Consider the following 16,636-nt stretch of genomic DNA (forward strand, 5'->3'; position numbering starts at 1 on the left):
CCATCCCTGCGTCCCCAACCCTGCCACCGGTTCGCCCTCCGCTTCATCGCTTCTCCTGCGACGGGTAGGGATATGGGGGACCGGGGCGGCGGCGATGGCCGGTCCCTTCGCCGCGATCCCCCGGCGTCCGGCTGCGCCCCGAGCCGTGGCCGCGGGAGCCGGTGGAGCCGCGGGACGAGACGCTGCCCGTCGTGGAGCAGCTGCCAGACGCCTGGCCCCGGGGCAGGCAGGAGGGTTTGCTGTAGGGGACAACCTCATCTGCAAGGGAGGGGACAAGGTTGGGGTTCGGCGGTGACACCCCCCCCAATCTCTTTGGCACGCAGTCGGTGGCTCCGGCTTACCGCCACGGGGTGGGCGATGGGTGACCTTGCGCTCAGCCCCGCTTGGCTCCCGCTCCGGTGAGGGGCCGGGGGTCTCGCCCGGCGGCGGCACCGGCGGTGGCGGCAGGTCTGCAGCGGAGAGGGAGGAGAGGGCTGAGCCCCCCCCGGACCCCCCACTGGACACCCCCATTTTTCCCCGCAACTCACCTCCTGGCTGCTTTTCCCGGCGGTAGCGGCTGCATTTGGGTTTCGGGTGACTTTTCGGGGTCTCCCCGCGGGTTTTCCCTGGGGGTGATGGCCGCGTCAGCCCCCCCCCAGCTGGTGACACCCACCCCCCCCCAAATGGCCCCCCAGGATTCACCTGTGCCGGGGGGGCGGCGGGCTCGAGGTGGGTGGCCCTCGCCGGCGTCCGGACTCGGAAGGGGGCTGGGTGCCCGCGGCGGGGTGCCAGCACCGTGGGGGGGTCTCCTGGCAAAGAGGGGGTGTGGGGTGAAGCCGGGGTGGGGGGAGCAGGGTGAGGGGTTTGGTGGCCGCCGCGGTGCCGGCAGGACCCCCCCTCCCGTGCCGTGCTGTGCCGGAGCAGGGTGGCACAGCTGGATGGCAACGGCACGGGTGGGCTGAAGCAGCACAGCTGGATGGCAGTGCCACAGCTGGATGGGCTTGCAAAGGGCAGCTGGGTGAGCGCAGCGGCCCAGCGGGGTGGCAGGGCCACAGCTGGATGGCAGGGCCACAGCTGGATCGCAGCTGCATGGCAGGGTTGCGATGACACGGCTGGACTGCAACCGCACAGCTGTATCGCAGCACAGCTGGATTGCGACCGCACAGCTGGATTGCAACGGCACAGCTGGCCCCTGATGCCACAGCTGCATGGCAGCGGCATGCTAGGATTGCGATGGCACAGCTGGATTGCGACGGCGCCGCTGGATCATGGCAGAGCCGGGCCACGACAGCACAGCTGGATGGCATCGTCCCAGCCAGCTCCTGACAGCGCAGCCGCGGCGCGATGGCACAGCTGGATTGTCACGCCAGGGCCAGCCCGCAACATCACCGATGGATCATGACGGCACGGCCAGAGCACAACCGGACAGCAGGGATGGATGGTGACAACATGGATGGATCACGAAGGGACATCTGGGCCATGGTGGGACATCTGGAGCCCAATGGGACATCCGGACCCCTGTGAGACATCTGGACCCCAATGCCACGGTCGGACCACGACGGCATGGCAAGGTCAGATCGTGACAATAGGGTTGGATCGCAATGGGACACCTGGACCATGGTGGGACATCCAGACCCCAATGGGACATCTGGACCGTGATGGGACATCCAGACCGCGATGGCACAGCCGGACCAAGCAAGGCCCATCTCCTACCGGGGCAGGCGGGGGCTATCGAAGTCACGGAGGCGAGGGATGTCCTCGGTGGTGCGGGGCGATGGCGTCAGCGTGGCGGTGGACCGGCAGCCGGAGGAGGCGGCGGGCGAGGATGCGGCGGTGGCACAGGGGACATCCTCACCGGGGTACCACTCCTCCGTCCCCAGCCTGCGGGGTGGGGGCCACAGGGTGGGTGCTGGGGCCAGCATGCCCCGGCCCCCCCAGCCACCCACACTCACCCGCCGGCTGCTTCTTCCTCTTCATCCTCCTCCTCCTCCTCCTGGGCGCACCGGCTGAGCTCGCTGGCCGAGGGCGGCGGGGGCAGCAGCTCCGTCCAGCTCACCACCGGCGGTTTCACCGCTTGCCCCAGCTTCTTCCCTTTGGCCCCTGCGGTGAGGAAGGATGGCGGGGGGGGGCTGCGGGGAGGGGACCACGCCACCGGCACCCCTGTGTCCCCCCCCCACCCATCCCACCGCCCTACCGTGCTCGGCCCGGCTGCGGGGCGCCTGAGGGGCCGGGGCATCCATCGGCTGGGGACCCCCCCCAGGGTAGGGGGTCCCGTACTGCGAGAAGGGACGGGGGAAGGTGCGGAGCTCCTCACCGCCCACCTCGATGGTGCTGTAAACCGGCCCCTCGCCGGCCCCCACCCCACATTGCTCCGTCTGGGCGATGTAACGGGTGATGCCGGCATCTGCGGAGGGCGGCCGGCACCGTCAGGGCTGACCATGACCCCCCCCAATCCAAGCCACCCATCCCCATGATGACCCCTCACCGTTGTAGTATCGCTCAGCGGTCCCCAAGCAACCGGCGGCACCGGCTGCGCCACCACCACCGCGCCACGCGTCCGCCAGCCACGGGTAACCACCGCCGATGGCTGCCCTGCAAGGAGACAGGGTGAAGGGATGCCGGGGTGGTCCACGCTGGGGGTCCCGGGGAGGGGGAGGGATACCAGGGGGTTACCTGGGGCTGCCGCGTACTGGAGCCGGGAAGGCCACTGCGGAAAGAGGCGGGGGTGAGGGCGGACAGGGGCCATGCCGGGACCCCGCGGAGCCTATAGGCTTACCGGTGGGCGTATAGGCGAAGGACGCTGTAAAGAGAGAGGCGGTGAGCGGCTGGTGGGGTGGTGGGTGCCAGGGTGGGGGTGTTCCCAGGGGTAGCACTCCCCGTACCGGCGAAGTGGCTCAGCTCCTTCTTCCTCCGACGGCGGCCGTAGAGCCAAGCGGCGAAGGCAGCGAGGATGACCCAGCAAGCGCCGCCAACGCCAGCGATGAAGGCCGGCTGCCGGGCCACCTCAGCCAAACGCTCGGCCACGCTGCTCCCTCCCGCCGGCCCCGCATCCCGCTCTGCCGGGGGGGCTGCAAGCGACATGGGGGAAGGCGGGGGACAGACCGGCGGGGGTGCCGAGGAGCCGTCCCCAGCACTGGGATGACACCTGCCACCCCCCCACCCATGGGTGCGGCGGCGGTTACAAGGGACTCACCAATGCGGATGGGGACAGGGGCGCTGCGGGCACCCACACCGGCACCGGTGGCAGCGGCAACTTCGGCGCGGTAAGGGACGCCGGGGACCAGTCCCCGCAGTACCGTCGCCAGCACCGTCCCCTCCACACTCTGGTTGATGTGGAAGCGGCTTTCGTTGCCCAAGCACCAGATCTGGACACGATGGGGACACCCATGGAGACACCATGACCCGGGGTCGTGGGGGACAGAGGGGACCTGCCGCATCCCCGCCGATGCCTGCCCTTACCCGGTAATCGCGGATGACACCATTCTGCTCAGCCGGTGGCGGCGGCTGCCACGAGATGCGGACGCTGGTGCCGTTACCGGCCACGCTGACGGCTCGTGGTGGGGCGCTGGGGGCTACCGGGGACACACACATGGGGTGTCACCTCCAGAGGGTCCCCAGGGACCCCCACCATCCCCCGAACCCCGCGCTCACCCGCCTCAGGAGTGCGCAGGGCTCGCACGGCGCTGTCGGGGCCGTGGAGGTGATGGAAGTAGGGTCGGACCTTGACCTCGTAGTCCTGGCCCCGGCGCAGCTCGGTGAGCAGGGCCCCCCGCTCCCCCGGCGCCTGCACCGCCCGCGCCTCCTCCCAGCGTCCGCCGCGCCGCCGGTACAGCACCCGGTAGCCCTGAAGGAAGGGTGCTTGGCGCTCCACCTGGGGACCCAAGGGGAAGGTGGGATGGGGAGGGGGATGCTCGGCACCGGGGGCCCTGTACCGGTGGCGCAGCACGGTACTCACGGTCCAGGAGAGGCGGACGGCGCCTGGCGGCAGCACCACGGGCTCCTGCAGGTGCACGGCCACTTGCGCCAGCTCCCGCTGCACCTGCTCGGGGTCCAGCCCTTGCTGCGTGGGGCTGGCGTCTGCCGAAAACATGAGAGGGTGGTGGGTCCATGGGCACCTCCATCAGCATTGTTGGGGGTGGGGATACACCCAAGGGTGGTGGGTCCATGGGCACCTCCATCAGCATTGTTGGGTGGGGATGCACCCAAGGGTGGTGGGTCCATGGGCACTTCCACTGGCATCACCAAGCAGGGATGGACCCAAGGGTGGTAGGTGCATGGGCACTTCCATTGACATCATTGGGCAGGGATGCACGCAATGGTTTTGGGTGCGTGGGCACCTCCATCAGCATCACCAAGCAGGGATGCGCCCAAGGATGGTTGGTGCATGGACACCTCCACTGGTGCCACCAAGTGGAGAAGCACCCAAGGGTGGTGGGTCCATGGGCACCTCCACTGGTGCCACCAAGTGGAGAAGCACCCAAGGGTGGTGGGTGCATGGGCACCTTCATTGGTGTCACTAAGTGGAGAAGCACCCAAGGGTGGTGGGTGCATGGGCACCTCCATCAACATCACCAAGCAGGGATGCACCCAAAGATGGTTGGTGCATGGACACCTCCACTGGTGCCACCAAGTGGAGAAGCCCCCAAGGGTGGTGGGTCCATGGGCATTGGTGTCACCAAGTGGAGAAGCCCCCAAGGGTGGTGGGTCCATGGGCATTGGTGTCACCAAGTGGAGATGCACCCAAGGGTGGTGGGTGCATAGACGCCTCCACTGGTGCCACCAAGTGGAGAAGCCCCCAAGGGTGGTGGGTCCATGGGCATTGGTGCCACCAAGTGGAGAAGCACCCAAGGGTGGTGGGTCCATGGGCACCTCCACTGGTGCCACCAAGCGGAGAAGCACCCAAGGGTGGTGGGTGCATGGGCACCTTCATTGGTGTCACTAAGTGGAGAAGCACCCAAGGGTGGTGGGTGCATGGGCACCTCCATCAACATCACCAAGCAGGGATGCACCCAAAGATGGTTGGTGCATGGACACCTCCACTGGTGCCACCAAGTGGAGAAGCCCCCAAGGGTGGTGGGTCCATGGGCATTGGTGTCACCAAGTGGAGAAGCCCCCAAGGGTGGTGGGTCCATGGGCATTGGTGTCACCAAGTGGAGATGCACCCAAGGGTGGTGGGTGCATAGACGCCTCCACTGGTGCCACCAAGTGGAGAAGCCCCCAAGGGTGGTGGGTCCATGGGCATTGGTGCCACCAAGTGGAGAAGCACCCAAGGGTGGTGGGTCCATGGGCATTGGTGTCACCAAGTGGAGATGCACCCAAGGGTGGTGGGTGCATAGACGCCTCCACTGGTGCCACCAAGCGGAGAAGCACCCAAGGGTGGTGGGTCCATGGGCATTGGTGTCACCAAGTAGAGATGCACCCAAGGGTGGTGGGTGCATGGACACCTCCACCAGCATCACCGCCGGGTCTCACCTTGGGTGCGCACGGGCTCCGAGACGCCACTGGGGTCGCTGAGCCCGTAGGCGTTGACCGCCCGCACCAAGAAGAGGTAGACGGTGTCGGGCACGAGGCCGCTCACCGTGTGGGTCTCACCCTCCACGTCGGCCGCCACCGTCTGCCACGGGCCACCTGCCGCCTGGCTGCCGGGGGACAGGGGTGATCCGTGGCGGGGTGGCACCGGGCCACCGCGTCACCTCCGCAGCTGGAGAGGACACTTGTGTGATACCTGAAAGCCTCCACGATGTAGGAGGTGACATCGGTGGCACCGCTGTCCTCGTTCCCTTTCCAGCTGAGGGTGACGCTGCTTTTGGTGACGTTGGTGACCACGGGGGTGGGGGGTGGCCTGGGGATGACGCCGGGTTCGGGGGACGATGGGGAGAGGCTGGATCCATCGTCTGTGGGGAGATGCATGGAGATGCGGGGTGGCTTCGTCCCCAGTGCCATGGTGTCCCCTGTGCGGTGACGTCCCCGTGCCCCACCTTGCACCTCCAGGGAGCCACCCCAGCGTGTCTCACCCGCCGAGCTGGTGGCCACACACTCGTAGTGCCCGGAGTCCGTCACCTGCGAGGGGAAGAGCTCCTGCCCCATCACCCTGAGCACCCGTCACCTCGGCACCCACCACCCTCAGCACCCATCACTCGTTGCACTCACCACCCTGAGCACCCATTGCCCTTTGCACCCACCACCCTTTACACGCACCACCTCTTGCACCCACCACCCATTGCACCCTCAACCATGAGCACCCAACAACCCTTGAATCCACCACCCTGAGCAGCCAGCACCCATTGCGCCCCCAACCCTGAGCACCCACCACCCCTTGTGAGCACCCACCACCTCTTTCACCCACCACCCATTGCATCCTCAACCATGAGCACCCACCACCCATTGCACGCACCACCCATTGCACCCTCAACCATGAGCACCCACCACCCATTGCACCCACCACCCATTGCGCCCTCAGCCATGAGCACCCACCACCCATTGCGCCCTCAACCATGAGCACCCACCACCTCTTGCACCCACCACCCATTGCGCCCTCAACCATGAGCACCCACCACCCATTGCACCCACCACCCATTGCGCCCTCAACCCTGAGCACCCACCACCTCTTGCACCCACCACCCATTGCGCCCTCAACCCTGAGCACCCAACAACCCTTGAATCCAACACCCTGAGCACCCACCACCCCTTGCACCCACCAAACTGGGCACCCGCCACCCCCTCCCCACCCATGGACCCCTCCCATCCCCGCCGTCCCGCCCCAGGGGTGCCCCTGCGGTTGGGTGCCCTGAGCCCCCGCTCCGGGCCGGCTCACCCGGAGGCCGCTGATCTGCAGGGTGCCGTTCTCCAGCAGGCTGGCGCGGGGCTGGGCACCCACCAGGGCGCTCCCGTCCTTCAGCCACCCCACGCTGGCCGGGGGGCCGCCGTCCCCCACCCAGCACGGCAACCGCGCCGTGGCCCCCACCGGCAGCACCGTCCGGTTAGCGGGACCCCGGCCGATCACCGGCGGTCGGTGCTCGGCCGGCGCTAGGGTGAAGAGGAGGGGGGGAAAAAAAACGGGACCGTCTCGGTGCTGGGGTGGGTGGCACCCGTGCACCGAAGGCGCCCATTCTTTGCCGGCGCAGGACTTACCCTCTTCCACCTCCAAGCGCGCCTTGGCCAGGACGCTGCCGGCCACGCTGATGGCCTGGCACAGGTAGTAGCCGGCGTCGGCGGGCTGCACGTCGGCGATGGTGATGGCGCCGCCGGGGCTGACCGAAAAGCGGCCGGTGGGGTGCGGGGGCTGGCCGGGGACCAGCAGGGTCTGGGGGGGAGGGAGGGGTGCAGAGGGTGCTGAGTGGGGGAGGAGGGGCTGGGGTGGGGTGGGGTGCGGGTGGGGGTGGGATGGGATTGGGATTGGGATTGGGATTGGGATTGGGATGGGATGGGACTGGGGATGGGATTGGGGATGGGAGTGGGATGGGAATAGGATTGGGGATGGGATGGGATGGGATGGGGATGGGGATGGGGATGGGATGGGGTGGGATTGGGGATGGGATGGGAGTGGGATTGGGGATGGGAATGGGGATGGGATTGGGATTGGGATGGGATGGGAATGGGATTGGGAGTGGGAATGGGATTGGGATGGGATGGGAATGGGGATGGGAATGGGGATGGGATTGGGGATGGGGTGGGATTGGGGATGGGATTGGGATTGGGATTGGGATTGGGATTGGGATTGGGATTGGGATTGGGATGGGATGGGGATGGGATGGGAATGGGATTGGGGATGGGATGGGGATGGGATTGAATGGGGATGGAATTGGGATGGGATGGGAATGGGGATGGGACTGGGAATGGGATGGGAATGGGATTGGGGATGGGATTGGGGATGGGATGGAATGGGATGGGAAAGGTAATAGGGATGGGGACAGGAACAGGGATGGGGACGAGGATGGGGACAGGGACAGGGATGGAGACAGGGATGGGGATAGGGACAGGGATGGTGACAGCGACAGGGACTGGGAGGCGGGGGACAGGGATGGGAACAGGGATGGGATGGGGACAGGGATGGGGACAGGGACCGGGATGGCAACAGGGCCAGGGCTGGGGGAGAGGGACAGGGACAGGGGGACAGGGACAGGGGGACAGGGACAGGGCTGGGGCCAGACCTGGCTCCCCTCCTTCTGCCAAAACACGGCGGGCGGCGGGTTGCCCTTGCTCTGGCACTGGAAGGTGACGCTCTGGCCGGCGGTGACGCTCTGGTCGCGGGGCCCGGTGACGAGCTGGGGGGGCACTGCCACGGCGCGGGGAGAGAAAAGGGCTCGCCCGGCCGCTTCGCCAGCACCCTTGGGTGCTCCCTCGGGGGGACCCCCTTACCGTGGACGGTGAGGGTGCCCGACGCCTCCGACCGGCCCACGCTGTTGTCGGCCACGCAGGTGTAGGTGCCCTCGTCCTCGGCCCGCAGGCGGCGGATCCGCAGGGTGTTGTCCGGCAGCACCTCCCACCTGGGGGGGGGCGGGGAACCCGGCGAGGCCGCGGCGCCGGAGGGGTGCCGGGGTGCCGCGGGGTGCGGTGAGGACGGGGGTGCGATGGGGGCGGGGGGTGCGGCGGGGATTGGGATGCGATGGGGGTGTGGGATGCGATGGGGGTGTGGGATGCGATGGGGGTGTGGGATAGGATGGGGATCTGGGATGTGATGGAGATGTGGGATACGATGGGGATGTGCGATGTGATGGGGATCTGGGATGCGATGGGGATTTGGGATGCAATGGGAATGTGGGATGCAGTGGGGATCTGGGATTTGATGGGGATCTGAGATGCGATGGAGATGTGGGATACGATGGGGATGTGGGATGTGATGGGGATGTGGGATGCGATGGGGATTTGGGATGCAATGGGGATCTGGGATGCAATGGGGATCTGGGATTTGATGGGGATCTGAGATGTGATGGAGATGTGGGATACGATGGGGATGTGGGATGTGATGGGGATCTGGGATGCGATGGGGATGCAGGATGTGATGGGGATCTGGGATGCCACCGGGGATCTGGGATGCGATGGAGATACGGGATGCAATCAGGATGCAGGAAGCAATGGAGGCGCAGGATGCCGTGGGGATGTGGGGTGTGACGGGGCAGCGGGATGCGACAAGGATGCGGGATGCAATAAGGATGCGGAATGCCATACGGATGTGGGATGCAACGCAGGTGTGGGATATGATAGGGATGCAGGATGCGATAGGGATGTGGGATGTGATAGGGATGTGGGATGCGATAGGGATGCGATAGGGATGTGGGATGCGATAGGGATGTGATAGGGATGTGGGATGTGATAGGGATGCGGGATGCGATAGGGATGTGATAGGGATGTGGGATGCAATAGAGATGCGATAGGGATGTGGGATGTGATAGGGATGCGGGATGCGATAGGGATGTGATAGGGATGTGGGATGCGATAGGGATGTGGGATGCGATAGGGATGTGGGATGTGATAGGGATGCGATAGGGATGCGATAGGGATGCGGGATGCGATAGGGATGTGATAGGGATGCGGGATGCGATAGAGATGTGATAGGGATGTGGGATGTGATAGGGATGCGATAGGGATGCGATAGGGATGTGGGATATGATAGGGATGCGGGATGCGATAGGGATGCGGGATGCGATAGGGATACTTGACACCATGGGGATGCAGAACAGGACGGCGATGCGGGCTGCACCGAGGCGGCGAGACGCCGGCAGCGCCCCAGGCCGGCACGCGGCGATGCCACCCGGCTGCACCCGACGCCCACCCCGGCCCCGGCCCCCCCGCGCCGCCCCCTCGCCCACCGCTCACCTTCCCGGCGGCAGCTCGCCCTCCTCCTTGCGCCAGCGAGCCGCCGGCCGCGGGTCCCCCACCGCCTCGCAGGGAAACTCCGCCGTCCCCTCCACCAGCACCGCTTGGTTGAGGGGCCTCTTGCCGAACGCCGGGCGCTCTGCGGGGCGGCCGTCAGACCCGCCGGCACGGCACCCCCCCCCCCAAAAATGACCCCCCCAAAAAGGACCCCCGCGTCCCCACGCACCGAAGACCACCAGCTCGGCCGGCTCGCTGTCCCTCTCCCCCACCACGTTGGTGGCCACGCAGACGTAGACGCCGGCGTCGCTCTTGCGGGTGCTGGCCAGCATCAGCTTCCCGCCGCGGATCTGCCGGGCGGCAACCGGGGGGCTCAGACCCCCCAACTCTGGGGTGGGGGGAGGGGGTTGGGTGGGGACCCCCCACCCCGTCCCTCACCGTCAGGCGCTTGTCCTTGTCGCTGAGCCGGGCGCCGTTCTTCTTCCAGGAGACGCTGGGTTCGGGGTGGCCGCGGGGGGGGACGCACTCCAGGACGGCCGGTTCGCCCGCCGCCACCACCACGTCCCCGGGGGGCTGCCGAAAATCGTCCCGCAGCACTGGGGGGGGACGGGGACACACACACGACATCAGCCCTGCCTCAGTTTCCCCATCCCTGCACCCCTTGGTGCTGGGGACCCCCCCTCCGTGACGGCAGGATCCGATCCGGGGCGTAACCCCCCCAAATCTGGCCCTGTCCCCCCAAAATAATCCCTGGGGACTGAGCCGGTCTGGGTTTAAGTCATGCCTCATCCTGGTCTAAGCCTGGGTCTAAGCCCGGGTCTAAGCCTGGTCTGGGTTTAAGTCACGCCTCGTCCTGGTCTAAGCCCAGGTCTAAGCCTGGTCTGGGTTTAAGTCCGGCCTCATCCCAGTCTAAGCCCGGGTCTAAACCCGGTCTGGGTTTAAGTCATGCCTCGCCTGGGTCTAAGCCCGGGTCTAAGCCTGGTCTGGGTTTAAGTCTGGCCTCATCCCAGTCCTGGGCCTAACCCTGAGCCTCGGCCGCGGCTCGGCGGGGGGAGGCTGGGGGTGTCACCTTATTTTCATTTCTTTTCCCCTATTTTCACTTCTTTTCATTTATTTTCACTTCTTTTCATCTCTTTTTCCTTATTTTCATTTATTTCCACTTATTTTCACTTATTTTCATATATTTTTCCTTACTTTCATTTATTTTCACTTATTTTCACCTATTTCCACTTCTTTTCACCTATTTTTCCTTATTTTCATTTCTTTTCACTAATTTCCACTTCTTTTCATTTCTTTTCCCTTCTTTTCATTTATTTTCACTTATTTCCACTTATTTTCATCCACTTTTCCTTATTTTCACTTATTTTCACTTATTTCCACTTATTTTCGTTTCTTTCCACTTATTTTCATCTATTTTTCCTTATTTTCATTTCTTTTCATTTCTTTTCATTTCTTTTCATCTATTTTCGCTTATTTTCACTTATTTCCACTTATTTTCATCTATTTTTCCTTATTTTCTTTTCTTTTCATTTATTTCCACTTATTTTCACTTATTTTCATCTATTTTTCCTTATTTTCACTTATTTCCACTTATTTTCACTTATTTCCACTTATTTTCATCCACTTTTCCTTATTTCCACTTATTTCCACTTATTTCCACTTATTTTCACCTATTTTTCCTTATTTCCATTTATTTCCACTTATTTTCACCTATTTTTCCTTATTTTCACCTATTTTTCCTTATTTTCGTTTCTTTCCACTTATTTTCACCTATTTTTCCTTATTTTCCTTTCTTTTCCCTTCTTTTCCCTTCATGTATTTTCCCTTCTTTTCACCTCTTCTCCCATCTTTCCCCTTCTTTTCCCATCTTTTCCCTTCTTTTCCTTTCTTTTCCCTACCTTCGCCCCCCCACCACCTCCGTGCCCGCGCCGGGGACTCACCGGCCACCTCCAGCGACGCGTTCCTGCTGGTGGCCTCCCCCAAATAATTCCTGGCCACGCAGACGTAGACCCCCTCGTCGGGCTTCCCCCGTCGCCCGTGGAGGATGCGGAGGAAGAAGAGGGACCCCCCCGGCAGCAGGGTGCGATGGGAGCGGGGGTCCTCCCGGTCCGTCTCCACCCGCTCCCCATCTTTGTACCACTCCACCGCCGGGGATGGGCGACCTTCGGCTTTGCAGCTCAAGGTGGCCGGTTCCCCCTTGGAGACCAGGAGATCCGTGGGGTGCTCCACGATACGGGGTGCCGTGTCCTCCAGCTGCGGGTGGGAGCCTGCGGGGGGAAAAAAAGAGGGGAGGTGGGGAGAGGGGGGTTTGGGGGGGGGGGGAGGGGGGGGGCTGAGCGTCCGCCATCGGCTCACGCGGCGCTTTCCGGGCGCCGGCGCCTGCTTTGCTTGGGGAGCAGGAGGTGAGATGAAGTGTGGCCAGGTCTCAGCCCGGTGTATCCTTGACCAGGAGGTGCAATGAAGTGTGGCCAGGTCTCAGCCCGGTGTATCCCCACCCCTCCCACCCCAGGAGGTGTGATGAAGTGTGAGGTCTCAGCCCAGTGTATCCCCCACCACCACCCCAGGAGGTGTGATGAGGTGTGGCCAGGTCTCAGCCCAGTGTATCCCCATCCCAGGAGGTGAGATGAAGTGTGGCCAGGTCTCAGCCCGGTGTATCCTTGACCAGGAGGTGTGATGAAGTGTGGCCAGGTCTCAGCCCGGTGTATCCCCGCCCCAGGAGTTGTGATGAGGTGTGGCCAGGTCTCAGCCCAGTGTATTCCCCACCACCACCCCAGGAGGTGAAATGAAGTGTGGCCAGGTCTCAGCCCAGTGTATTCCCCACCACCACCCCAGGAGGTGAGATGAAGTGTGGCCACGTCTCAGCCCAGCATATCCCCCCCCCCCAGGAGGTGTGATGAGGTGTGGCCAGGTCTCAGCCCAGCATATTCCCTCCCAGGAGGTGTGATGAGGTGTGGCCAGGTCTCAGCCCAGTGTATCCCCATCCCAGGAGGTGAGATGAAGTGTGGCCAGGTCTCAACCAAGTTTACCCCACACACCCCCCCGCCAGAGGTGAGATGCCCAGGAGGTGTGATGAAGTGTGGCCAGGTCTCAGCCCAGCGTACCCCCCCCATCCCAGGAGGTGCGATGAAGTGTGGCCAGGTCTCAACCAAGTTGACCCCCTCCCCAAGAGGTGAGATGCCCAGGAGGTGCGATGAAGTGTGGCCAGGTCTCAGCCCGGTGTATCCTTGACCAAGAGGTGAGATGAAGTATGGCCAGGTCTCAGCCCAGCATATTTCCCCCCGCCTCTCCCAGGAGGTGTGATGAAGTGTGGCCAGGTCTCAGCCCAGCGTATCCCCCCCACCCCAGGAGGTGCGATGAAGTGTGGCCAGGTCTCAGCCCAGTGTATCCTTGACCAAGAGGTGAGATGAAGTATGGCCAGGTCTCAGCCCAGCATATTTCCCCCCGCCTCTCCCAGGAGGTGTGATGAAGTGTGGCCAGGTCTCAGCCCAGCGTACCCCCCCCATCCCAGGAGGTGCGATGAAGTGTGGCCAGGTCTCAACCAAGTTGACCCCCTCCCCAAGAGGTGAGATGCCCGGGAGGTGCGATGAAGTGTGGCCAGGTCTCAGCCCGGTGTATCCTTGACCAAGAGGTGAGATGAAGTATGGCCAGGTCTCAGCCCAGCATATTTCCCCCCGCCTCTCCCAGGAGGTGTGATGAAGTGTGGCCAGGTCTCAGCCCAGCGTATCCCCCCCACCCCAGGAGGTGCGATGAAGTGTGGCCAGGTCTCAGCCCAGCGTATCCCTGCCCCGCCAGCCTGGGGGTGTGGGAGCAGGACCGTGAGGGTGTCGGCCCTCAGCCACACCAGGGGACAAGCACAGGGCGACAAAGCAGCTCCACTCCCAGTATCGCCCCTTTTCCACCCAGTCTCCAGCTGGGTATCCCTAGGGAGATGGGGCTGGGGCCAAAGCGCCCCAAAAAGGGGATTTTTATTTTCCATCAACTGCAAGTGATGATTTTCTGCAGCGGAGCGGGGAAAATCCCCGCCGTTAGGGCATGGGAATGAATGAGTGCTCATTAATGCTGGGATAATTAATGCTCATTAACGCCGGGGCCTAACCGGCAGGGGCGGGATGGCATGGCCCACCCGTGTCCCCAGTGCCACCCACGGCAGCCCTGCAGTTCGGGCTGTGGTCACTGAGCGTCACTGCTGGCACGGAGACCGGCTGCGTGCACACGCGAATGCACGCCCAGGCGTGCGTGTGCACACACGCGCGTGCAGCTTGCACGCACACGTGTGTGCATGCACATACACGCGCGTGCGTGCACACGCGTGCAGCCATGCACGGGCACGCATGCTTGCATCAGCACGCTTTTGCACGCGTGCGTGCGCTTGCAGACACACGTGCCCATGCATGCACTCCTGCGTGCATTCATGCAGGGGCGTGCAAGCGCACGCTTACACACACATGCAGGTGCATGCACGCACGTGTGCGTTCATTCAGGGTGTGCATGCACACACACACGTGTGCATTCACGCAGGGGTGCGCATGCACTTACAGACACGCACGCCTGCATGTGTGCATTCATGCAGGGGCGTGCACGCATGCAGCTACACGCACAGCAAGTGAGTGCACACACACATGCATTCACGCAGGGGCACGCATTTGCGCACGCATTTGCACACGCATTTGCACGCACGCACGGGCGTGCGCATCCATACGCGCATTCCGGTGGGGCGCACAAGCCTGCGCTTACCCACATCCCTGCGTATCCACATGTGCACACGCGTGCCCGCAGCTCCGCACATCCGCGTGCACGCCTGGCCCTGCATTTGCACGCGCGCGTGCGCTCCTGCCCCAGCTCCCAAGCAAAACGAGGCCGGGGGGGGGGGGGGGGGGGTGCGGGCTGCGATTTGGGGCACCCTGGGCGGGCGGGCTGCGTTGCCATGGGGACGGGATGCAGCTGCCATGGGGACGGGGAGGGATGCTGCGGGGTACCGGGTACCCCGTGGGGCGGCGGCGGGGTGGGGTGGCCACAGCGGGGGCCGAGGGGGCCGCAGCTGGGCCCGGTGGCTAATTGGGACAAGCGGGGGGTCAGGCCAGGCCCCCTCCTGTGCCAGGCCGGCTGTGCCAGAGCAGGGGGTCCCGCGGGGGATTGGGGGGACCCCCCCCGCTCTCATCAGCCACCCAGAGCCAAACGGAGGGGGAAATTTAGGCTAAAAAAGAGGGGAAAAGCTCAAAAAGGGCTTAAAATTCAGGGGAACACCCCCTCCCCCACCCCCCCGTCCCAGCTTGGGGACACAGGGGCGGTTTGGGGACACGGAGATGGGTTGGGGACACTGGGATGGTTTGGGGACATGGGGGTGGTTTGGGGTCACGGGGGCGGTTTGGGGACACGGAGATGGTTTGGGGACACAGGGGCAGTTTGGGGACACAGAGATGGGTTGGGGACACTGGGATGGTTTGGGAACACGGGGGCGGTTTGGGGACACGGAGATGGTTTGGGGACACAGGGGCGGTTTGGGGACACAGAGATGGGTTGGGGACACTGGGATGGTTTGGGGACACGGGGGCGGTTTGGGGACACGGAGATGGGTTGGGGACACGGGGGCGGTTTGGGGACAAGGAGATGGGTTGGGGACATGAGGTCTCTCCCGGCTCAGGGTCCGGGGGTTGGTTTGGGGACACTGGGGCTGGTTTGGGGACACTGGGTTGGTTTCGGTTTGGGGTCTGGGGATTGGCTTGGGGACACAGGACTGGTTTGGGGACACAGGACTGGTTTGGGTACATGGGGTCTCTCCCAGATCAGAGTGAGGGGGTCGGTGTGGGGACACAGAGACAATTTGGGGACACTGGCGTGCTCCCAGTTAGGGGTCTGGGGGTTCGTCTGGGGACACCGGGACAATCTGGGGACACCGGGTCAGTCCCAGTTCACGGTCTGGGGGTCTGTGTGGGGACATGGGACCAGTTTGAAAACAGGGGGTTGCTCCCAGTTCGGGATTTGGGGACACGGCGCTGGTTGGGGACACCAGGTCGGTCCTGGTTTGGGGTCTAGGGGCTGGTTTGGGGACACAGGGTCACTCCCAGCTTGGGGACACAGGGCTGGTCCCAGTTTGGAGTCACAGGGATTAGCTGGGGACATGGCATTGCTCCTAGTTCGTGGTCCGGGGACAGGGAACCAGTCCCGGCGTGGGGACACGGGGCTGATTTGGGGACACCGGGTCGCTCCCAGACTGGGGACACGGAGCAGGTCCCAGTGTGGGGACACGGGGTCGGTTTGGGGACCCGGGGCCAGTCCCGGCTGGGGCTGGGGGGCTGCGGGCTAGTTCCAGCATCGCCCCTGGACCAGGACCGGGGATGCCGGGACAGCGGGACACGGGGACAGCGGGACATGGGGACAGCCGGACATGGGGACAGCGGGACATGGGGACGTACCGTTACCGGGGGTGAGGCCGGGGAGGTGGAGGGCGGCGATGGTGCGGTTGATGCCGAGGAGGAGCTGGGAAGAGTTGGAGCCTTCGGCCCCCAGCGAGTCGGCGAACAGGTTCATCTGCAGCAGGGTCTTCAGCAGGTACCGCAGCATCCTGGTCTGGCTTGGCTAGGCTCGGCTCGGCTAGGCTCGGCTCGGCTAGGCTCGGCTCAGCACGCTCCGACCCAGAGCGGCTCGGCACGGCTGAGCTCGGCTCGGCTCGGCTCTGCACGACCCGGCTCGGCTCAGCACCGTCCGACCCAGCGCAGCACGGCACGGCTGAGCTCGGCTCGGCTCGGCTCGGCTCAGCTGAGCTCGGCTTTGCACGACCCGGCTCGGCTTCAGCCCGCTCAGCCCCGGCCCGGCTGAGCCCGGCTTTGCCCGGCCCGGCTCGGCT

The 16,636-nt window shown here is 64.2% G+C and overlaps 1 protein-coding gene across 1 annotated transcript; it reads right to left on the reverse strand.

Moving 5' to 3' along the window:
* Nucleotides 1–43: 43 nt before the first annotated feature.
* ROBO3 (roundabout guidance receptor 3) lies at nt 44–16,353 on the reverse strand. The gene is made up of 26 exons (XM_087763234.1): nt 16,206–16,353; nt 11,733–12,059; nt 10,231–10,388; nt 10,022–10,142; nt 9,796–9,934; nt 8,338–8,465; nt 8,130–8,254; nt 7,111–7,282; nt 6,794–7,005; nt 5,958–6,039; nt 5,705–5,873; nt 5,452–5,618; nt 3,935–4,056; nt 3,631–3,850; nt 3,439–3,551; nt 3,173–3,344; nt 2,862–3,047; nt 2,756–2,779; nt 2,653–2,686; nt 2,465–2,571; nt 2,174–2,383; nt 1,932–2,139; nt 1,693–1,860; nt 682–788; nt 342–449; nt 44–258 (listed from the first exon to the last, which is right to left on the reverse strand). The coding sequence occupies exons 1-26, from the start codon at nt 16,351–16,353 to the stop codon at nt 44–46; spliced, it is 3,942 nt and encodes a 1,313-aa protein (XP_087619360.1).
* Between the last annotated feature and the right edge of the window lie 283 nt (nt 16,354–16,636).

Source organism: Nipponia nippon, unplaced genomic scaffold (assembly GCF_047370975.1).
Source record: "Nipponia nippon isolate SJK-2023a ecotype South Korea unplaced genomic scaffold, ASM4737097v1 scaffold_28, whole genome shotgun sequence".
Taxonomy (NCBI): Eukaryota; Metazoa; Chordata; class Aves; order Pelecaniformes; family Threskiornithidae; genus Nipponia; species Nipponia nippon.